Source organism: Anser brachyrhynchus, assembly GCF_964034855.1.
Source record: "Anser brachyrhynchus genome assembly, chromosome: Z".
Taxonomy (NCBI): Eukaryota; Metazoa; Chordata; class Aves; order Anseriformes; family Anatidae; genus Anser; species Anser brachyrhynchus.
The window spans coordinates 78,047,930-78,073,072 of NC_137697.1; the positions used below are offsets into that span (position 1 = coordinate 78,047,930).

The window sequence follows — 25,143 nt, forward strand, 5'->3', positions numbered from 1 at the left end:
AAAAAGAAAACTTCAGCACTTGCAGGAAATGCAATTTCCATGTTTATGCACCAAGACTTCAAAATTCAGCATAAAACTTAAAAAAACCTCATGGTGCTAGGGAACACATTTTCTTCTGAATCAATATATCCTGGAGAAGATGGGTGAGAAAGATTACGCAGGATAACAAATGTTTTTAAAATTTATGTAGCAACAAACTGGCTCTTGGGCTATAATCTTATGTAATGTAATTTTTGATAATGCAGCTTTAAGCTTTCCCTGAACAGACTACAAAATCTTACTTTTTAATAGACTGTCCAGAAACCACAACTATCGCTATGCAAACCATTCCTCTATCAAAATGCATGGGAGTACATTATACTTCAGAAAACAGCTGAGTAAACTGTTTCTTGATCTTCACTATATGCTACATATTGATCTAAAATATTCACTCAGCATTTGTTTTTTGAGAGTGGAAAGGAGAGCAGACCAGGCACTTCACAGAATAGGCAAGAAGATGTTTTGGTGCACCCACACATACACACATATTTCAAATTCTCCGAAAAGTTAAATCCAATCAGAAATCAGCCTCTTACTCAGCAGCAAAGAAGGTATTCCAAAAGATTCCTACCTATTCTATCCCTACTGACACTTAAAATTTCAACCAAAGAGTAATTAAAGACCAATAGACCTGTTCCATACTTAAATTTAAATTATAGCTTATACAATATATTAAGGAGGTATCAAAGCATGGCTGTGTATGCTGAAGGTAGGAGGAACTGCAATATTTTTTAGCGTAAAATACCAAAAAAGCACATCTACTGAGCAATTGATCTTAAATAACTATTTCTGATTGCAAGAAAGCTTCAGATTAGCAACAGTGTTTTGACTTTTTCACACTGTTAAAGAAAAACAGAAAGCAATACTTTTTCGACAGAATGCTTTTTTCTCAGGCCTCTGTGTTACTTAGATGCCGTTAGGTATCTGTTACATTACATAAATGACTGGTGTCCATTTTGCTTTTCTAAACTTGTTGGCCTTCAGAACAAAAACAGTCTGCTAACATAAAACCTATTTTTCCCATCCCAGACTTTGTTACTTTAGCACTCAAGCAGACTAACAAAAGATAAAAAGGGAAAGGAAATAGGAGAAAAGGGAAGAGGAAAGAAACAATACTTAAATATTTATTACCCATTTTTCTTATATGTTTTTTGAAATGTATGAAAATAATCCACATACATTCTTCAGCTCAATTACTTACAAATAACCTATCTGTAGAATCAAGTAAGTCTGTCAGTTGTGCAAGTTTATTTTTCCATGTGCTATCTCGAGATAAGCAAGTCTGTAATATTAGATTTCCACTGACATAATTGTGCATGAATTCTGATCTGATTTAGTATTACATGGTGCAAAAGGTGACGCATTTTCTTTACCATAGCCCATTAGAAAAGGAAAGGAACTGCCAGCTTGTGAAATCTGAGGAGTTTGATTGAAAGACTGTGGGACTTTGAGGTCAACTGGGTGGAAAAGTAACTTGCTCAACTACCCCAGGCATTAAGCACTGTGACAAGCAAACCAAATACCCAGTGTAGTTACTCAGTTAGACAATCAATAAAAAACACTGCATTATCAGACTGCTACAGCTGTATTTTAACCTATCGTATTACCTCATCTGTTCCCAAACATACATTTGCTGATCACGCAGATAACACAGATACCACCCCAGTCCTTAAGCCACACTTAATACTAAGCAAGAGTGGTAATGCAACTGTTTATTGCTTTTCCATATGCCATAAATTCTAATTTTCTGGTCTATCTAGATGGTGCACCAAAGGCTACATCCAAAGTGCTACTGAGGTGGTGAAGCTGGCTTCCAAAACCGACACCTGTGAGATTTGAGGTTAGCTCTGCCTGTGCCCGCATCGATGCTCAGCCAGCCTCTGCTCCCCCTGGGCTCCTCCTTGCCGCATGCCTGCCCACCTGGTGCCAATCCATTCCCTAGGTTGTCTCTATGTTTGTTTTTGTTTTTGTTTTTTTGTCTCTGCATCCCCGTCTCCTTCTGCCTGTTCCACCTCCTGCAGGCTCCTCCTCTCAGAGCTGCTCCCACCAGGTTCACGGGTGGTGTCCGTGCCCCCAGCGTAGGACTCAGCAGAAAAGCCAGTAAACCCAAAGGAAATGCAGTCCAGACCTGGCAGGAGCCCACACCGAGCAGGAGCAGCCATGGTAGGTCCCGGCCCCACCTGAAGGATGCGGGCTCATTCCTTCTGTGGGAATGCACAAGGGAATTCACAAACGGAGCAAATCTGCAGATTTCTGCTTAAGGCTGGCAAACTGCTGCCTCTTCCCCAGCTCAGACCTCCCACCAAGCCTCATAAACTATCCAAACAGGGATATGGTTTTGCAGAAATTAGGAAAGCCTCATCCTTCACATTACAGTCACCTGTCTGCCTGGCTATTTTCAAGTCTCTGCTAGCCATGGTACAGGAAGGTAGATAGTAACAGAAATATGTATTTTTTCCACACTGAAAAGCAATACATTCTTCCCTTCACTTGTACGTTGAAATTTACAGAGCTGTTTTACTGGAAAGTTCCTGTGTTTAAATAATTGGCCTGTAAGCTTCATCATTCTGGAGTGTGAGCACTTGAAAATGTGGTGCATTTCATATACCAGTTCCCAAAAGACACCAAAACCAAGAAGCTACAAAAACAAATCAGCAAAGATGGAACTGCCATCCCAGCAGAAACTAGGAATGGATGCAGTATGGAGGAATAGGCAGAAGCCTCTTTCTGCCGCGGAGAAGCTGTCTTCTCTGCAGAAGTATTCAAATATAATTTGAACTCTCCAAAAGGCAAGTATACTGCAGTGGAGCAGAAGGTACCTGGTAGCAAAAAGCCCGTAGCAAAGTCTCTAGACATCTGAAGTCTCTGTCAGTTAGGAGCTGTATGTTCACAAACATCTGCTGGGATGGATGGAAAAAGTTACCCCTTTCTGAATTGAAGCATATCTGAATTTTTCTGAAATTGATGATCACAGCAGTTCATTTAGATTCCCCGCTAAACTGCCACACCTTTGCATCTTTTACAGTAGCAATCAGTAAATGCATAAGATTGATATCTACAAAACTAAAAAGAAGTAGAACAAAGCCAATTATATGTACTATTTGTCCACACGCTTTATTTACACCCAATTTAGCTGTTTATGAGCTGCAAATGAAACCTGAGTGGCAGCAGACAGTGCCCTCTGCCACAGTGCACTCTGTCTTTGTGGATGCTGCTGCACGTTGCTGATGCTTATTCCACACCACGTTCATCTGGGAGCAGCTTTTGCACTTAAATTCTTTGGGGCAAGGGTGCCTGCTTCATTTTGTCAGGATTACATTTTCTGGATGGCCTATCCAGCATGTTCTTCACTGATCCACACATCAGCATTAACTAAACAATACAAAATCTACTGACACATTGATATTTCAAGCTGCACACAAAATATATACATAGTTTGCAAGAAACTGCAGTTTATTTTCCCTTATTCCTGTATCTGTCTGCATAAAGCACAGCAATACCTGATCAACTGTCCTGTGAAACGCTTGTAGTTCACATTGCACTTTTTCTTACAAGCATTTCAGTGAAGCAAAAAGCACCTACCTAGCTTTAAAGAAAGACTTTCAGTTGTGCTGTGCTGCTGGCCTCAGCAGCAAACCTCAGCTGAAAACCAGACCGTGACTTGCTGCGGAGAGCCACATTACCGGGCATCGTCCTCACCCACATCATCTCCTGCCACTCCTTCCTTCACGTTCATGTGCGCCGTGCCCGCCACACATCTCACCAACAGGGACTGGGTCCATGCAGCACTCACTCAACCTCACGCTAGTGCACCTGAAACCACCTCACTCTTCTACCCGGCTTCCAAAGTTGTGCCTTACCCACTGCCACCTCCGCTTTCTGTGCAACTTGAATGAAGACCTGTTCTGTATCATGGGTTCTACGTTTTGCTGTAGGACAAGCCCAAAAAACATCTCTAAAACAGGTGTTTTGGGCTGCTCTTCAGAAGGATAAAATGGGAAGTTTCAAATAAACCTAAAGAAATATTTGGGTGGCTGACAAACACTCACGTTAGGGGATAGAGGGGCTTGCTTACTGTTGTAGGCAGTACGTGACGGTGGCTTAAACAGAACCCGGATCTCGTGAGTCTGTGTGCAACTACATTAAAGAAAATCTAGAAAATCTGTTAGACAACGAGAAATGGTCCATTCTCCCTACTTCTGAAGCCACATAACAAACGAATGCCTTCGGAGCTGAGGAGCCAAGTGACCTGCATGCATGTGAAGGTTTCGGTGAGAACTCAGCAGTAAAAGCTTTTGCTCGTTTCCTTGAACACTTATCATTCCTCTCCCCTGAGTCACTGAGAAGACCATACATATGCTTTTACTACACCTCATTTTATACAGCCACTTTTTGAGGAGCTTGGTAAAAAACAGACCTTTGCTTAGTCTCAAACAATGTCATTCAGCTTGGTTATGTTGAGAAGCAATACTAAGGGTAGAGGGAAAATGTAGGGCAAAATTATGTCATATTCTGAAACAGCTAACATAATTAAGACATATTCTTCATTTAATTTAATAATTTATTGAATTATACTTGGATTACTTAATAAATGAAGAACATTACCCACACTACATTAGTCACAGGTGAAAAAAAATCATATATATGGAGGAGTGTAATTTGTTCAACAGTTTATAGACCCACAGTCCTCCAGAGACGATCTCACACACCTTTAAGGTGCCAGACTTTAAAGACAAATGTCACTAAAGATCTTACAAATATTAGTGAGGTACTGATCTCACTAATATTTGTTTTATTACACTGATTTTGACTGCACTGGGGTAAAGAAGCCTGATCCTGCAAGATCAAAATCTCTCAGTTATCTGTTCTCAAAGGTGCCTGCTTTGATCACAGAGCCCCTTTGGTGTCCTAGTCCTGGGAGGGATGAAATTATGAAATTGAAGGTTAAGGAAGTGACTGTGCAAAATGCCCACATGATGCAAGGTCCATCCAGGCAGAATTAGCTCCATGACTGAGACTGGGATGATCCAAAGATCATAAAACAGCATAGGCTGATGTTTCATTTCCTGGGCTGAAGCAGTCTGCCCCTTCACCCCTCCTAGTAGGTACAATTATGACGTCAACCTCACGACCCTTACGACTGCCCCTCTGTGAATAACTAAACTGAGGCGAAACCAACTGCTTGACTTTTCCTGCAGCTACTTATTATTCCAGAGTACTCTATTGTAGGTTTGTTTCATAAGTAGTGACAATCTAGCTAAGTTTTTAGGGGACAACAGTTTCATGTGCAGCTACAGCTTAAATGGAAGCTGTTTAAATTTTATTATTTACAGCTGATATTTAAATGTTAGTGAAGGTAGCTTTCTAATGGTGGAATCAAGCTACAGCTGAACTTGTGTGCCTATTTGCAACATTTTGGAATGTTCTCTTTTTCTCCACTGACTGCCTTATTTCTTTCTTGTTTTCCCACCATTTATTTTATAGGAATCAACTGCCACTACAATAGATTACAAGCTTCTCTTCTATAGAATATAAAAGTATACACTGTATTGAGTTTATCTTTTCTCCTCCTCATGATATACTCTTGGAAAAAAAGGCTGGACAGGCTATTGAGACAGGTTACAAACTTGGCTTGGCCTGAAAACAAAGTTGGTACCTCTTGGCAAAGATGATTAAAAGCTTTAAAATGTTTTAATTTGATTCAACTATCCTTCATTATAAGAGCTTTTAGTTATCTTGAAACATACTAACATTGAATGAGAACTGCATAGATTTTTTTGAAAGTACAAAGCCTGGAGAGAGAATCGTCAAAGAGTACAAATGATTGGAATCTTCTGTATTATTAAAATATTGATACTGTTAATAAAAAAAATAGAATAGTGCTCATACCATGTGTCTTCTTCCTCTTCAGTCTGTGATAGTGGTGTTACTCACTGGCCCAATTCTGTGGCATGCTGAGTGCTTCCCACAAAATGGCTGAACTGAATGGCTGAGCTGAAATTCTCTGCAAATACCTGAAATCTATGTGGAACTTGTTCAAAGAGTAAAGCTATGTGAAAAGTGTACCTGGACTTTTCAAATGACAAACTAAAATCTTTATTACATGCGTAGATTATGCATATTGACCACTACATTATCGTTACATAACTGTGTAGAAACCCTTTTGATAGCTTGTTGATAACTTGACTTCATGTAATTTAACTGACCCTTATTTGCTAAGATAGTGTGTAAGCCAGTGTTTGGAAGGGAGCCAAAAAATGAAGAGAGAGAGAAATCAGATTAAACTGTAAATCTTTGGTTGGCATAGATTTAGTAATCAGTATAGAACATATGGGATGCAGAATCCAGTGCTATTTCTTTGAAAAACTAGTATTAAACTAAGGACAAATGTCTGAGCCAAACTCGTCTCAGTTCTTAAATAGGTAACATGGCAAAGAAACAAAATTAGAAAAAAAAAGTATTGAACTGTTAAACATTACTTTGCAATTGATATAGCAAGAAGTGTACTTGCCATTTTTTTATTAGTCATATTGCAACTGAAGATGAAAGTTTATATTCTCCAGTTCAAAGAAAAAATAAAAAATATCCCGTGACCTTAAACTGACACTCCTGTCTACTTCAATTGCAGCATAGGGTAAAATAAAATAAAAAAATAATAATCCAGAATGTTAGAGGCAAATATGTTGTGTAAATCTACCTTGTCAAACTCCTCCCAGTAACGCACACATCACTATTGATAAAATGCCCTACTTTAACTAATTACATGCACTTGAGTCCTTATCATCCTCAGCTTATTACCTCTGTGGCCCTGCGACGTGGGGGTGTTGGGCCACAAGCCTCCATCACGCATCCCACAACCTACATCAGCGCGCGCCCACACGGACCTCATCAAGTAGCCCAGGAGTTGCCCTTTCCCTGCAAGTAAGTGACTAATATCTAAGCTGGCTCTAAAGAAAGACACTTTTCATAATCGCCCAACAATCTGCTAAGTGAAAACATATGGATAGGCTTAGGTAGAGCCTGCCAGGGGTCTTTGCTGAATGGAAAACAGGTGCTCCAGTTCTGTGCCGTGTAATACCCCATTTACTGTTAAGTCCAAAGGTTACAGGACTAATAGCTGCCTTGTGGTAATCACGGAGAGCAAAGACACCAGCCATGGTCAAACATCTGGGACATATTTTACATACTTGCAACATATGCTTCAGTTTCAATTAAAGCGAGGCTTTGGCACATTTATTAATCTTTTTACTTTTATCACATAAGAAGACCCATTTACCTGACTTTTCTATTTTACCACATGAGAAAACAGAGAAATAATAAAAGCCAGAGGTCACTACCAGCTGGTGTTAAAAATGTGTCTGTTTTCTCACAAAACTTCATTTTGCACACAGCTTTAGGAAAACATATATGTGAATTAGAATAATATGAAACTGCACTCCTTCCATTTTGACAAAAGGACGTAACAGGACCTGCAGTAATAAATAGAGTACGTCCGAGTGCACCACAAAGGAAAAAACACCCTACTGCACTTCCAACAACAAAAAGTTCAGTCCTAGAGAAGCACGTATGTTTTACAGTTTAGCCCAGTGCCTAATAATGCCTGCTTTGAGGGCTATTGAATATACATGGTAGTCCACATATTTTTAAGAAGTGTAATTTTCTTTTCAGTTCAAACAGCATATTCAATTATGAGAACTCAAAATGTTTGCAGTAATGGAAGCAGCTTTGAAATTATACAGATAATCCTAGACACATTCTATACAGAAAGACAGGTCTTAAATATTCAATAGAGGGGCTCACTTAATGCACGTGGCAACGTTAGTACTTACTTTTATTCGATATTGGTAACTATGTCTAGAAAAATATATGAACTCTATTGTCAATTTGAGAAAACTAAATATTAGATCACAACATCGAAACCTAGAGCGATATTTCTAACTAGGTTCATCTGCCTGGCTTCTGTTAGCAGCCACGGAACTGGGTGAGGGGTGCCGGGGAGAGTGGGCTTGCCCCCCACCTTCATCTTCCCTTTTTAAGGAGTTTAGCAATCTCCAAAAACAACTGTGTTGTAACTACAGTGTCTGACTTAAACTACAAGCAGCCAAGCATTGTTCTTTGTGAACTAATCACAGTTATTTAAAATGTCCAGGAGCACACGTACTACTGGGATGATACTTTTGCACCAGCTCTAATAATAAAGCAGGAACAAACGGGAGAAAATGGCCTCAAATGGATGGCAGATCAGTGTTTATCAGAAGAGAAATGATGATTCAAAGCCAGCATGTTGAGTTAAAATACAAGCTCTTCACAGCTACATGGCTGACCTTTGCAATAAATCATATATTTTATTGCCAGAAGTGCATGCTCATATCATTTAGTGTTAAAAACCATCACCTATGTGTTTTGTAAAAGAAGGTTTTGTTACTACAGTGTTTGCCAATTCTGAAATGATGTAGCTAACGATTTAAGTGATGTATAGAAGAATTTCACATAATATCTTTCTGTCAATTGTAAAATGTTTGAGCTGGCAACAGAATGAGGAAAATACTCCTTTTTTATCATCTCTCAGATCTTAGGTGTTAGCTAACAGAAAAATAATCATTCAGGGGATTAACTAATCACAGTGAATTTTCTGACATTTCAAATGCTGCTGCCAGCATATGAATTCTTACAGTGGTATATAACTGTACATCTCAACTGGAAACAAAGGTCAAGGGCATAAATTAAGATACACTGTTTTTCTCCTCTCAAAAAAAAAAAAGAAAAAGGAAGAAAGAAAAAAAAATCACTGCTTTACTACAACAGAAGTGTGTGAACATCTGTGAAGGTCAAAATCATCTGTATTTTAATACACAGTTCTTGTAAAATTATCTTTCTTTTTTTTAGTTTTTCTTTTTCCTTTTCTTTCACTAATACCATCTCACTGGTATCAAAATACCAGAAACAACAGGACTGTCTGCACTGTACTTGTCTCACCAGAAAGGTGTCCTGCCAGCGCTAGCCATTGCTTCAGCGATGCAAGGTCATTCTAATTTCTTTTCTCCAGTTTTTCCCTCTCCCTGGGGGACAACCAATCCAAACAGTCCCATAGCTTGGCTCAATAAGATGTGGAAACGAGCTGTTATTTACTGTGGTTGCAATCCTCAACCCAACCAGCAGCCTCCAAAGTGAATCAGTTTCCTCCAATAGCTGAATCATCTGCAATAGTTTCCTGCCTTGCTGGGCCACTACGCCAACTTCAAATCAAATGGATGCCTATGAGAATTGTGATTATTTAAATGTCATACAGAGTGCAAAACATTTCAGCCATTCTTCTACCAAGTAATTCTTTGAAAATTATAGATGTCAATATCCCATCTTTAACCAGTATGGAGTTGCTATTTTTACACCATTTTCCCCCTAAAGTGCAGCCCTATTTGTAATACTCAAGACAGGACAAATTTTTGTCCTTCAAAAACAGTTGTCACTGCAGTTATCTTCACAAGAGCTATCAAGTTCCAGACAAGCTGAATTATTTTTGTTCCTGGCAGAAAAAATATTTGACCCAGCTCCGGACCAAGAAAGAAAAAAAAGAAAAAAAAAAGCAGGATTTATAGTCCTCTATCCTTTCCTGCAACACACGGTAGCATTGTTAGGATGATAAACAGCTCTGTCCAATTTTCTGGACTAAAACACTTCAACTCCTTTTTTAACTGTCTGTAAAAACAGTGTCATGTCTAAATTCTCCCATCCCCAGGTACCCAAGTGCTAGGAAAGATAATTACCTTGTCATCTCTGTCATCCTCTTCTTCCTCGTCCTCTAGCATGTCCTCCACTACCTGCAGACAGAAACAGTAGTAGTTGTCATGATTTAAAAAGGAAGAGTTTTGTTCTGTCAATTCTAAACCTTTTGTAGATGAAAACTTTATTAACATTTGAAATAAATGCACAGAAGGAAAATGTACAACCAGGAAAAAACTCTTGATCTAGAGATTCAAATTTTGGAAAGTGTTACAGCTGTAATTGACCTACATTAGGGAATTATATACTGAAAACCCTTCCTGTACAAAATGCTTGCTTGACAATTTAAGTATTTAAAAGGTAGTTCGAAATTCAATGTGTGATAGTTTTAACTAAAGGAATCCTTTGTCAGCTCCACTGGTGGCTATACTGAACACATACACTCTTGCTTTAAATTTAGTGTTACCTAGAGATACATGCAACATTTTAAATAAAATTTATAGGATACATCAAGATATTTTTGAAGAATAAAAAGCTGGGAATAAATTCATATTAGCTTGTCTCTTACGATCTACAACAGTGACACATACCATATGCTCTATTAGCATTAGCACTATGTTTCTAATAGTGATTTTATACAATCTGTGCATCTAACTTTCCTCACATTCATTGTTAACTGTAGCTGCCACATGTATTTTTCCATTTAAATAATCTTTTCAGTCTAACACTATGAAATATATACGCTCATTCAATTAATTTTACAAATATTAATAATTTATTAATCACAGCATGAGCATGAAATGAACCACTATTAAATCCAGTTTACAGAGCAATGAAATGACTTTCTGAAGATGGGCTGTGGCTGAATCAGTCTCAAAACCCAACCCATCCTATGATTCTACGATATAAAGTCACAATCCCTCTCTCATAACACTGTGATTAACTCTTCAGCCTACCTGATGGGAGAAAATTCTCTGTTGACAGAATTGAAATAAACTGGTACCCACTTATATGAGGGAAGATGTGGCAACTTACATTGTTATTTATAAGTAAATATTTATTGTAATATAGGAACAGCCATAACGAAGCTCAGCAAAGATCCACCTAGCCCAGTGTCATATAGATGCCTAACGAAAACCATGTATTATGCATTACAAAACACGCAGAACAAAAGGTCAAGAGAAGGAAAAAAACACATTAGTATGAAACATTAGTACTTTGGCCTATGTTACAGATTTGCCACCGTATGAAATGATAGTTTTCTTTGTTATATAGCCCAAGTCACAAATGGCTTAAGTGTACTTGTCATTTAGGGCAACACATTCAAATTACAGCCTCAGCATTAGTCCCCAAACACATCTGCTTGAAATCCATGTCTAAGAACTGAAGGACTTTAACGTGATTCAAGGGCGAAATTCAGGAATGGGTTAGCTCAACCATCAAGAAGATCCCAGTTAATAATGCTCCAAGGGCCTAGGCAAAATGTAAACAACGCATAACACTGATATAACATGCACCCACAGCAAACTACTCTGCCTACATCAGCTGCACAGGTCTCATTTCCAATTTCAGATGCTCATCCTCGTTTGAATCCATTCCCAAACCACTTCGAGTAACATCTGTGGGATTTTGGAGGGGAGGGAGCCTCCAATTATATCTACCGGCTACTGTGTTCTGGAGCTTAGAACCAAAAGCAATCCTAGAAACACAGAGAACAGTAAAGAGTAAGCATGTCCAATGGCACATGTAAGTAACATAACCTGAGCAACTAATGAACAACCCCTCTTCAATTTTTTTTATTTTTATTTTTTTTTCTGCAAAGCAGAGCAGTTTCAACAGGAAGGGCCTGACTGGCTGGATTGTCTGCAGCCTCTGACCTGAGGCCAGCCTTCACAGAAAGGCAGAGGCAGATGAAAACACACAGAGGCCAGAGGAACCACACCTGGGCTTCAGACACTTGCTGTGAAAAAGAAACCTGCCCCCACCAGCCTCTCCTCTGGTTCCCCCTCTGGGTCAGCTCTGCTCTGTTTCTTAAAGGAGGACCAGAGACAAGGACCAAAATGTTCAGATGGTGATAGGCTAGTTGAACCCTTTAGCGTGGAGAGATGGAAGTGTGGAGAACATATTTTTGAAACGCTGGTTAGCTCCTGCTTAGTTCAGTGCTCCATTTTATGGGTCCAACTTGGAGGTGCCTGAGGACACAGTTTCATAGACCCTTCTGTGGAAGCAAAGACATCTTCAGTTTCTCACAAACCTGCATCAGCTACTTGTTCCTCTCCTCTCACGGTAGCTCACTCTCATCTTCCCTATGCTGTTCCAAGTGCTCGTGGAGCTCAGCTGTAACTATATCGTTGGAATGATCCATTTCTTAAAGAAAATCCACCCTAAGACTTCCAGTGTGGATGGTTTTAGTGACCCAGTTTATAGAGTGGCTCCAGATTCGCTTGCATCAGCTCTACAGAGGAACTGGTGAACCGAGGAGGGGATGAAAACAAGCTGTTAAGGGCTGCAATGAGATGGAAACTCTCTTAAATCAGTTTTGCCACACACAAAAAGGTCTGTAATTACATCATTAGGTGACTAAAGCCCAAGGTATAAACCTAAATCTGTTGACTCAGATACTGCCTACGCCTGGAGCTGACTAAACTCACTAGGTCTCTTACTTTTCAACATTAATATTCCCCAGACACTTAAAGATCTCTTTTATGTACATCCAGAAATTCCTTGTCTTGACAGGATTGAACAGTGGAATGCCTATCTCACTTTAGTGCTAAAGTTAGCTTGGAGACAATTAGCTGAATTGGAAACCTCTAAAATTGTCGCAAATGATGGCACCTCACTGAAATCACTTACATGACAATACCCATTCTAAATTATCTGAATAATAATACTTCAAATTCACTTTTTTTTTTTCCTCATCTAATGATCTCAAACTACTTTACAAGCTTCTATAGAGTAGCAAAATGTTAGCTTGTTCAAAGGACATAAAAAGTCCTTTGAAATCCCCTGATCCCATATTTCCAGCTCCTCCATTCCATTTTTTAATTCAAAAGCCACTACCAATCTGTGCTCTTGTTCTAGGTTAGTCATACCATCAATTACATTGAGCTTTAGAGTATTGAACTGTCTGGAAAGGAAACAGAATTCAATTAGTGTAGCAAAATAAAATGTAGTAAAAGTGTTCACATGCCCAAGATGCAGGAATTATTCTTTAAAGAATATGAAGCATAGTCCATGCTCTCACTTTTCTTGAAATTCGAAAGGAAGAGTTAAAAAATAACATGAATGTTCAGACAATATGGACACAATAATACAATTTATTACAGCACCAAATTCGAGTGTTTCCAGAACTTTGACAGAAATTTAAAAAAAAAGGAAAACAGATTCTTCATAATCGTATGATATATGAATAATTGGTATGCTGAAGCCTAACACAAGCTGTATACTGAAGCACAACCTATTTTTGCAGAACAAAGTAAAGCTTTTCAAGATATATTCAGTGAATCTCAGCAACAGATTTCAGTTTAACATCGTACTAAAAATACTGTAGAAAAAAATCCATTTTGGATTTTTTTTCCCCTTTGATAGTGCTTCGTTGCTATTCAAATAAAGCGCGTATGCGCTGCCCGGGTTTGAAGCAACATAGTAGTTATTCAAATCTCTATGTCAACCATTATACCTTAGGGAGATATAATGGGGAGAGGGAGGAGAAGGGAAAGGAGGTAGAGGGAGAGAGAGGGAGAACAGGAAAAAGCATATGAAGATAAAATGAAACATTAGAGTTATTTTATTAAAAGTTCTATGGCAAAAATCTTAGATTGCCCCTAGAACACTCACTCTAAATTATGCCTTCGATAGCTTGCTTGAAATCAAGTAGTATTAATCAAACAAAGGAAGGGCACTGGGGAAATCAGAAAGATCTAATGCAAGCAGTTAAAAGTGACATGACCTTCTGTAATGTCACTTGTCACAGACTTATATGCCGCATACTGGTAGAAGGTCTTGAAAGAACCTGATTCTTGGTACTGTTCCTTGAATGTAATACTAATACATATGACATTTTAAAAAACACACGTAGACATCCTCAAATATGGCATGTCAGCTACTTCATAGCTAAACAGTCAGCAGATGTTGTTTAAATGTTGCAAAATAAGATCCTTTCTGTGCAAAATAGCCCTGTTAAAAATGTATTAATCGGGAAGAGCATACAGACTAATTACCACAAACTGACATTGCTACTGACCCATTCCTACCCTCTTTGAGGCAAAAGAACTTTGTCTATAAATATTGTGCAATTCATAATTCATACAAGATTATTGAAGGAAGCGCTTGTTCTGTCAAAGCATCTATGTGTACCTAGGTCAAGCAAGATTACCAGAAGAAAGCACAACCACTGTATTTGCATCATAGACAAAACCCAAATACTTGTGGACTAGAATGCTGTCTTCTTAGTAAGTTAATTAATTGCAAGCTGCATTTATCCTAAAAAAGATCTGGTGATCTAAAACCAGTATAGGACTTCTGAAAAAATATTTAATTGCAACTTCTAATATCAACACCTGCAAAGTATGCTTAAATCGTAATTATTTACAAGCATCTTGAATCAAAAATCAGTGACTGTAGAGAACTTAACAATTCGTCCTGAATCTAAGTGGTTCATGGAAAAATGGCACATTAAAACTTAACACCACTTTTAAAAGCCCTTCTCTCTTAGTGTCAGCCTGCTGTTTCTCATACAAAACGTGCACAGCGCAGGTTACTTCATGAATTGTCTTCTGTTCTAATGTCTTTGGCAAACCCAACAGAAACACCCGCCCAGAAGAAACTTTGATGACTTTATATGATATCAGTACCAGATACTTGCTTTGCACTAATATGCAAAGTAAAGAAAAAATAAAAGGAGTGGCACTACCAGATTGCAGGTTTGCCTGATGTCTGTTACCTTATCAGTTTTTTTTTTTTTTTCTTTTTGATGTGAAGTACACAACAACCCATAGCATTAGCACTTCTCTAGATTTGCTTGTGTCTTACTTGGTTTAGTCCTTCAAACATAGGTGGTCTTAAGTGAAAAACAAAAGAAAACAATTTATGCTGTATCATATGCTACAGTGTCAAAATATCTGCAGACATTTTGACTTTCACATAAAGGTACAGAAGAAGGTACTTTCAGAAGACAAAATATAAGGCAATGAGATTTGGTTCAGAATTAAATACATTGTAGATACACAAAGGGTGCAGTCAGAATTGTACTGCTCAGGACAGTTTGGATTTCATGTAATCCATATTGTCTAAATGTAGACTGTACCATACGTTTGCCTGTCACTCAATTCACGGTGTTTGTGTGTAAAATGCAAGATAAAATTATGCAATGTGTATGGATTAACAATGATGTGTAAAATCATTTAGGCTCTTTCTGGTAATTTCATAGTTGAAGCAAAGGCATTCATCATCAGTAAGCCCACTGTAGCTGTGTTTTTGTAGTCATTTTCACAACATGATGTCTGCTACTTTCACTGAATTGTTAAGGAGAAACTTTGCAAGAGATACAGCTTAATTAAAATGTCTACCTTTTCATACTGCATTTATAAGAAAAATAAAAATCAAATTAACAGGTTCTGATTTAGTACTGTAGTATATCTGGAATACAACTGATCCTGATTTATACTATTAATGTTTTGACCTTGGGGTATTTCATCTGCAGCAATCATCAAGATAACTGAACCACTAGATGTAATAATAATTAGTGTGATAAGCTTGCCAGTAAGGTTGAATATATTGCAGTACAGAAGACAGCAGACTAAAAAGAAAAGCATTAGTACTTTGCTGCTAAAATACTTCCTGATTTTTACAGAGACACTCAAATACAATTATTTCTTCTTACAGAATGCATTTTGTTAGCTTATTCTGGGAAGTGCTCATGTTGTAATTTAGTCTGATTCTTAATAGGAAATGAGACTTTAATATGGCTATCAGATGCTTTTTGATGCATGCTACTGATTACATGTAGTTCTGTAATGTCAACAACAGAATTTTTATTTGCAGTATAATAAATTTCTTGGCAACATGCACAGGCAGTAAATACAGTTTATAAGAACATGTAACCTTTCTCCTGCTGTCAGCTTTATATGCCCTCAATATTCAGTTGCTAAAATAGTTAAGAATATGTCATTTTTTATACAAAATGGCATAAGTAGAAGGCCGTCTTCTATTTTTTTTCAATATTTGGTTCTCTATTTTAGCTCTTTCTAGTATTTACACAATACACTGTGAACTGAATATTAGGTGTTTATTTGAAGTATGTCTCCATCTAAAGGCTTCAGCATGTACTGTGCACTTGAAAGTGTCATATTTCTGGTTTTAGAATACTTCATTTTCAGCTCAGCGAAACGAAAAAAAACCAAGCCATTCTTTGCATGGCTAAATATCAACGATAAGTTTGTTTTACAGGGCTACTAAAAAAGCAGCTTCACAAAATTTTCTGAGAGTTCTCCATAATAAAATAGTTTATTGTATTAATAACAGTATGAAGAGACAACGGTGCTTTTCATTGTTACTAATTCTCTTCAAGTAATTTTAGGATTCTAGTAGCACCAGATATCCTACTCTTACAAAACAGTGCTTATCCACATAAATCTAAGCTTGACACAAGTGTGACACAATCTATTACATTATAATTTTGAGTTGAGAAGCTTTTCAGTAGGAAAAAAATCTGTTATTAATTTTATGTGACAATGTATATAATATAAATGAATGCAATTTCAGTAAAAATAAAAAAAAAGATATTGATACATTTTGATTAATATATTAGCACTGTACTAAAGTTCTAAAGTTATTAAAGTCTAAACTGAACTAAAATGTTCCTAAGGAAAATGAAAACAAACTGAAGCTAAATAAAAAATTCACATGACTATGGGAATTTTCAATGCAAACTAAACTGATCTTAAGTTTATAAAATATTGATTATTTATAATAGCTGCTATAAGTTGTCAAGTAAGTCTTGTTGCCATGTAAATCTTGATGCAAATGCAAAAGAAAAAATCATTAAAACAGTCTCGCAGAAAAAATGCATCTATGTGCAGTGAACTTCAATTTTCTCTTAGATGCTAATAATATTGTAAGGTTATAATTGAAAAAGTGTGGCAAAATTTAAATTAACAGATGACTGATTTATGACTGGAAGAAAAAAATATATATTTTTTTAAATGCTGGAAATATCTAGGGCTAGATTTTGGAGTTTTGTCTTGAAGTGACCAAAGGAAGCCAAAATATTCCAATTCTGTAGTGCATTCGTTTTTTGTAAATGCTACTGGTATGAGAACAGCCATGCAAAGTTTTAGCAAGGGGTTACTTCATACTCTAATATTGTATGAAAACCCCTGATGCAAGGATTACACTTGCAGTGTGGACAGTCTCGATTAACTGTAGCACAGCCAGTCAACTGCAGTACCACATCCTGTTATGCTGCAGGAGAGAAATGCTTCCTGCCCAACTTATATCTTTATATAGTGTACTCTGTGACTGTTAAATTAGTGCATAACGCATTTAAAATATTTATAGTACCAACGTTTAGTTAAATAACCTTTATGTAAGATTTATGTTGATTTGTTCATTTCTCATTTAATGGCAAATTATGAAGAGCATGTTTCATAAAGATAATTCTCCATTTAAATTCAGCAGGCCATTAAATATTAAAATTATGTTTCTGATGCAATCTAGAGCAAATTTGTCCAGCTTCAGCGATTATTTGCACTCATAAAAATTAGGCTTGATTAATAAAATTTAAATGCTTGATTAAGCTGACATTTTCATGTTTCCTTTATGATTTATTAAAAAAGCCTCTGTCCCATAGTGGGGCTATCGTTTCTTTTTCCTCCCTGATCCATATGGATCATATAGAAAGAACAAACAGCTGCATGAAGACAGCAGACTACTTAATATTCACGCACGTGTTGCTTGTGGTCTTTGTGCTCTGATAGCATCCAGGCTGCACGCACAGACAGATGATGACCTATTTACAAAAGCCTTTCTAACTTCTTTTAGCGATGGTAACAAACGGAGAGCAGGTTTGCAGTTCCGATTAATTTGGCAATGGTAAGGGAGGCTGCCTGGTTTAAGAAAAACTCGCGGACGTCGCGGCACTGCTCAGAGTGATGTGCTGATTGCCATCTGCCTCAAGCAGAAACAGAACAAGCGTCACTTTCTATTTCCAGGTACAGAGTACATTTGGCTAGTTAGCAGCAGTCAGCAAACATAAGGTGAAACCCCTTCTGCATAATGTTGAAAACCATTTCAGAAAAACAACTGTTTTTCCTATTAGAGGTGTCAATGACTTAAACTAGTTTTGTGCAGATATTTTTCTATGCATAACTCCGTTTATCTCACCAGCCCTCAAACTCTGGAGATTTTGTGGCTGCTGCTGTTGCTATCATATCGGGGGCAAAACTTCTCAGCAAAGTAGAGTCAAAATGAGAAGCCAAGATGTAATTGCCAACCTGACAGCCCTCTTTTGTATCATCTCATGTAAATTACATCCTCTGAACACGAGCTAGCTAGAATACAGGGACAATAGCATTTATCTTTGCCACAAATTCACAGCAAAAATTTGGTCCTCAGCTAGAAATCCCCGCTGACTCCCCAACGGAAGAGGCACTGGACTTCAAGCAGAAGACCTCAATGCTGCACGTGCAATGGATCTGAATCACTTGGTGTTTGTCCTCCATTAGTCTGCAGAAATGCCGTCTAACTAAGAGCTTTATGGAGTCATTCTTTCACGCTTTAAGACCATAATGTGTAGAAACGCAGAAAAAGCGAGTCACTACCTCATTATTTGCTTGTGGTAACACAGCTTTCACACCAGCAAGGAACGGGTGCCTGGAGTCAGGCCCTTTCCCGGTGGGATTTGTTTGTATAGCAAAGTACTGCTCTCTGGCCAAACAGGAGTAGCCCCAAATTCACCAAAGGCTCTGGCCCACTGCTGACTTGTCCCCACGACAAAATGAGTTGGACTGTACTGTTCTAGCTGTAGCTGAACTGACTGTGACACTACTAACTCAAGCTCATCCACCCTCACCACTCTTTCTTGTGGAAAGAGGGAATCCAGTGAGATGGATACAAGCATCCTTCTTCCCATTTCCACCTTTTGTATTTCTTCATGTGGTAATTTCCAGAACACTCATAATTAAAAAATAAAATAAAATCAGAGTATACATCATTACCTTAAAATAAATTACCATATAAAACCCATATATCCTGTAAAGTCTATTTAAGATCAGAGAAAAATCCTCTTGCTATCGCTTTGGAGGACTATATAAAAAGAACCCACACAAACTGGTCAAAATCTCAAAATGAAATGTTATCTTCTACAGAAATTATTTTTCTTCCATTTAAAAAATTTCATCCTAAATGAGTACATCTTTAACTTTTAATAGAAACATATACTCTGGCAACATAAGTCATCAAAGCCTATTTCGCAAAAATTCTCCAGTGAAATTAAAAGATGTATTGTACCATTTTATATCACTCTTACAAGATTAATAATATGTGTATATACTCTATTATACAGATTCATAAGAATTTGTGTATGGCACATTAACTCCCAGCTGCTCACCATCATTTTCTATGCAATGACATGTGCAACTTGAAACTTGAAGAGGAAATTAGCTGTTTAATATTTCCTTTAAGGCTCTAAGTGTTAACTATAAATGCAGGATGTGAACTGAAGTGATTAAACCTCTTCTCCATAGGGGTGTATATGGCAGAAGAACATTCATAGGTAACTCCAGGCATGTGCATTATTCTTCCTATTAAATTTTAAATTGCTTAGGAAAAAAACTAACAAATAATAGAGCAAAAGGAGAACAGGATTAGTAACATCAGTCAGAGAATCATAGCATGGATGAGGTCAGCAAGGACCTCCTGAGGTCATCTGGTCCAACCTCCCTACTCAAGCAGGGCCACCTAAGAGCAGGTTGCTCAGGACTGCGTCCAAGGGTACCTCCAAGGATGAATATTCCACAACCTCTCTGGGCAACCTGGTCCAGTGTTTGACTACCCTTATAATAAAAGTGTTTTTCTTGTGCTCAGACGGAATATCTTATTTCAGTTTGTTCCCACTGATACCAGTTCTGCCGCTGGGCACTGCTGAGAAGAACCTGGATCCTTCTTCCCCGCCCATCAGGGACTTATCCACATTGTTAAGATCCCTTTGGGTGTCCTCTTCTCTAGGCTGAACAGGCTCTCTCAGCTTCTCCTCCAGTTTCTTCATCTTCCCTTTGCTGAAGTTCTCGGCCTGTCATGACTACAAAGCCAGCATCCATCCACTGCATGCCAGTCATGAGGTCTGTCTCACCATGTCTCTGTGATCTTGCATGCATGCAACTGTACCTTTCCCCATCATTGCAAGTTTAATGCTCTCCTCACCAGGTAGGCCACCTTCTGGGAAAAAGTGGTTGTGCCCAACTTGTTGAGGTGGCTTTTGTCTCTTCCTAGCACTCCTCAGTCCTCAAAGAGGACCCCTTGGTTGTGAAAACCAAGTCCCCTCCTGCAGCCCTTCCTCCTTTATGGCAGGATCAAAGGGAAAACCACCTGGGCTCCATGTAACCTACTTAGTGAAGGAAAAAAAGGGGCTTGGAGTGTCATCAGAACAGACCCAACATGCCTGCCCAACGGCTGAGAGACTGTCACAGTTTGTCCTAACTGAAAAAAATACCAAACATTTTAATTGGTAACTTATGCAAACCAGGCTTCATTTGCAATACGTGTTCCAACTACACAATCAATTACTTCATCTCAGGGAAGGGGACAATAGCACCTGGAGAGTGGGAACAATTTTAATCACTTTGAGGGATTATCTGACCACTCCTTAAGTTAGGCAGATCCAGCAGACAATCAGAACAGTGCCTGAATTAGAAAAGCAGAAAATATTTTTTTTTTCCACCAGCTTCATGAAGTTCTAATAACTACGACTATTGCTTAGAAATAGAAATGAAAAAAATAAGGTCCCAGACAGCAATGCTGCTCTTCTCAGTGATCTATAAAGGAGAGATTTTTTTGTACAGTGTATCTGAAAACATCAAAATATTTAGCAGTTTCTAAAAATGAATGAAGAGAAGCTTTAAACCACAGCATGCCTTCTGCTAGTTTGGACATAAGTCTTTCAATTACAGCTGTGTGGAGGATGAACTTTTCTGGCTGCTCATCTATTGCAACGCGATTTGGGTTTCCCAAAGAATTAAGGTGTCTGAGGAATAATCCAGTCCTTTGCTCTCCCTCTACCCTTGCTCTCCCTGAGCAGCCCAGGCGGTCTGTCACTGTGCCATGCTTGGCTACCCTGTACCTGTAACATGCACAGGGCTGGCAATATGTAACGGCAACACCTCGTCAGCAGCTGACAGGAAGGGCTGCTTCCCACAGCACAGATGACAAGGAGCAGCGGGCAGCAGGGATGGGAAAGTGGCAGCAGTTGATACCTCTCCTCTCCCTCAGAGGATGTGAAAAAGACACTGGGAAGAAAAAAAAAAAAAAAAAAAAACACACGCACACACAGAAAGCAGTAAGATCCACTCAGTTCTCATCTTGTGTTTCTGTAGGGATTGTTTAAGATCAGAACTGCAGTCATGGTAAAAATAAATTATTTCACGAGGTCAGATACTTAGGAGTATGACTATAAGGAAGTGCAAGAATATGGATGGTATTTCCTTAAATCAAGAAATATCCTTGGGGACAGAAGTTAGGTAAGCTTCAGGCAAAAACGTTACTGCAAAATTCAGAGGAAAGCATTAAGAATGCCTTCTTAGTGATTTTTCCTTGTTTAATACCTGGAGAAAATATTTATTCTGTGATTTTTAGTTCCTGCCGCACGACTCAATACCAAAAGTTCATTCATTTTAGATCAGTCCTGAATTCTCACACTCGTTCAGAGAACTGTCCACTAAATCTACATATAGCCCACTCTTACACTTCCTTCTGTGAGGCCATGAAACCTCTCCAGTTACCCCAGCATTTAATGCAAGAGTTTGTATTTGATGAAAGCATGCTTTTCAGAAACACAACTAATCTTGACCTAAATGTACAAGTGATATGGGCTCCAATGCTTCTTCTGAAGTTTGTGCCGGCATTTGATTAAAACAACAGTGATGATCAGTCATGCAAAGAAAGGCCACCTAAATCCATGAAAGCAATAATACCAACTATGCAGCTTCACCTCTCCACTGGACTTTCCAATAGACTTATATCTTACTTACTGGTATACTTATATACTTACTGGTAGATACACCTGGGGCTCCCCCTTGCCCCATCCTCATTGCACAATTAATTCAAGAAACGATTTGTGCATTCAACTTGTTGGAATTGGAGTGAGTGGCAGAATAGTCATACTAACACTCAGATGTGGACAGAAACTTAGCGAATCATTTCATTGATCTGCAGTGAAGTGCAGTCTCTAATACTTGTACTAATGAGACATTTGATAATTGTTTTTGTAGGGATGCTACAACGGGAAAAAATTCTTCTGAGCTCCTTTTCAAGGCCCAAAAGTATAATGTACAAACAATATTTAATTACACTTCTCTAGTGCTAATTCAGTAAGACAGAAACAGCAAATACATTTATCTTTTTGCATTATCATTAACTTGAGGATTACAAAGTAACTTCTAAAGATAGATAATATTTCTAAGATAAGTAGTCATTGTTTTCACTGAGGCACACAAAAAATCTCTGGAGACCTGGAAACAGAAGCCAGATCATCTGAATCCTGAAGCATTCTCTAGCCACTAGGAAACACTGCTTAATTAATTTAGTTAATATTTACACTCTGCATAGGAAACCAGAAATATTTAAATGACTCCTAATCTAATGATACTGTGCTAATGACCTGTGCTAAGGGCTTGCGATATTACTGAAGATTTGTGAGTTAATTAGAAAGACATTCAGTAAGTTAGTAGACCACTTCGTAGAAGACAGATGCTCACCATGATGATAACCAAGCTCAATTCAGTAAAAATGAGGTCCCACCTTACTTGTAATAAATAAAAAGTTCTAATTAATAGCACAGATATGAAATATTTAGGAAGAAACTGACTGGTTAACATGAACTGTGTGGCTTGGTCTGAAGCAACCTCAGCAAGACGAACATTTTCAGAGCATCACTTGGTGTCCTGAACAGAGCCCATCAATAGCTTCATTATTTTGGTGGCAAAGTTACATGACCGAATTAATCTTCACAGGTAGGTGTTATTTCAGAGAGAAATTAAGTGTATTGCAGCTTACAAGCAAATCTCTCCTTTCACAAGGGATTTCAGTTACTCATAAAATCTACAGGTTGAGAAGCTTTAAGCATTAAAGGCAGCAGGAGACTAAGGGCTGTGGTTTACAAAATGCATTTCTTAAATCTTGATCTTAGGCTTTTTCTATACTTGTAACAATCTTCGGGATTAGGGAGTATCTCTACCATCCCCACCTTTAATTTTAGATGACCCTTTGAAGTCTAACAGTGATGCAGACAAGTAATATCAGTGCCAGGATCAGGGCTGTATCAGTTCTTCTGGTCACATTAAGGTCGTAGGATCGTTCAGGCTGGAAGGAACCTGAAAAAGCGTTTAATCCAACCTCCAGGCCAAAGCAAGGTCGACCATGAGGTCAGATCAAGTTGCTCACAGCTTTAGCCTCTCAGGACCTGAAAAGTTCCAACAGAGACAGCACTGCCTCCCCGGGTAACCTCTTCCACTGCTTAACTACCCTCACGGCAAAAAAAAGATAATTTTTGTTTGTTCATTTCAACGTACGCCTCTTGCTCTCCCAACCACGTATCAGCATGAAATACCTAGCTCCACCTTCTCGATATCCTCCTTGTAGTAGTGGAAGGCAGCTGTTTGGGTCACCTGCAACCTCTGAGCCCACTTCTCTCTGCTTCGCCTTACGGTGAGGGCTTAAGCACCCTCACCATCGTGCCAGCCCTCCACTGAACTCACCCGCATTAATCAACGTCTTTCTTGAACTGGGGTGTCCAACAGTGGGCAGTATTCCAGACGCAGCCTAGCAAGTGCTGTGCAGAGGAGGTTAATTGCTCCTTCAGTCCACTGTTAATGCAGCCCATGATGCTGGTGGCCCGTTTTGCCAACAGGTCACGGTGCTGGCTCGTGCTTACCTTGCCGTCTACCGAGACACACAGGTCCAGCTCAGGAGAGCTGCTTCCCAGACAATCAGTCTCCAGCCTGTACCATGGCAAGGTATTATTCCACCCAAAGAGCAAGACTTCACATTTTTCCTTCTCGAATTTCATGAGGTAGCTATTGGTCATTCCGCCAGCATGCCTAGGTCTCTTTTACTGGCACATCTGGTGTACCAACTAGTCTCACCGCCCTGGTGTCACCCGAAGACAACAACAAATGGGACAGGTCCTTGTATGCTGTGGTACTCCACTTGTTACCAACCTCCAGATAGAGTACAACTAATCAAACACTGTCCTCTAAGACCAATCACACAACCCTTTCTTTTTTTTTTCCATCCATCTAGCTATCCATCCATATCGTAGTGTCCTAGACAGCACACTGCTTTTAGGGAGTGAGTACTGAAATGAATATTAAATTGATACGGCTCAGCAAAATCCTTAAGCTGCCTGGATACTACAAAATTTGCACTGCACAGAAAACAACTTCGACTTTTGATATGTGCTCCTGAAAATCCAAACTATGCTTTTTTAAAATCAATTAATATCAGTTATTAGTATATATATAGTAAATGTTTGCTACTTTACATCCCAGATACATGCATTTAATTAAATAATAGGATTAGATGAAGAGAAGAAAATGCTTATACTAAGCTCAATGAATGGTAACATACAAATGATAAACTGTGAAATCCAATAAAATGTGATACATTCTGAAACTGTTAACAATTTAGAATCATTTTAACCTTTAACTTCAGTATGTGAAAGAAAAAATGCAACATAAGGACACAGTCTCACACAACCAATTTCAAAGAATTTGGTTTCTCCTGACCTATAAGCCTCTCATCTCTGCTCCCACACAAACCCTATTCTGAGGATAGCACATTCTATATTTTTAAAGGATATTTTCAACAAAAATGGGCATATTTTTGGCCAGCTGGAAAAAAATTAAATTGCAGGTGGGGAAACTGTCCATTGAGTTTTCCAAACAGAAACATTTTTGAGGAGGGGAGGGGAGGGGAGGGGAGGGGAGGGGAGGGGAGGGGAGGAGGGGAGGGGAGGGGAGGGGAGGGGAGGGGAGGGGAGGGGAGGGGAGGGGAGGGGAGGGGAGGGGAGGGGAGGGAGGAGGGGAGGGGAGGGGAGGGGAGGGGAGGGGAGGGAGGGGAGGGGAGGGGAGGGGAGGGGAGGGGGGAAGGGGAAAGGGGGAAGGGGGAAGGGAG

General features: G+C 38.8%; 1 protein-coding gene across 2 annotated transcripts in view; it reads right to left on the bottom strand.

Annotated features, from left to right (window-relative positions):
- Window positions 1-25,143, bottom strand: part of MCTP1 (multiple C2 and transmembrane domain containing 1) — a gene marked incomplete at its 3' end in the record, with an annotated part of 270,851 nt that overhangs the window by 29,340 nt on the left and 216,368 nt on the right. For both annotated transcript variants that reach the window (XM_080572689.1, XM_080572690.1), the window contains exon 17: window positions 9,804-9,857. In XM_080572689.1, coding sequence (XP_080428815.1) covers window positions 9,804-9,857 — 54 coding nt within the window. The remainder of the gene's footprint in view (window positions 1-9,803; window positions 9,858-25,143) is intronic.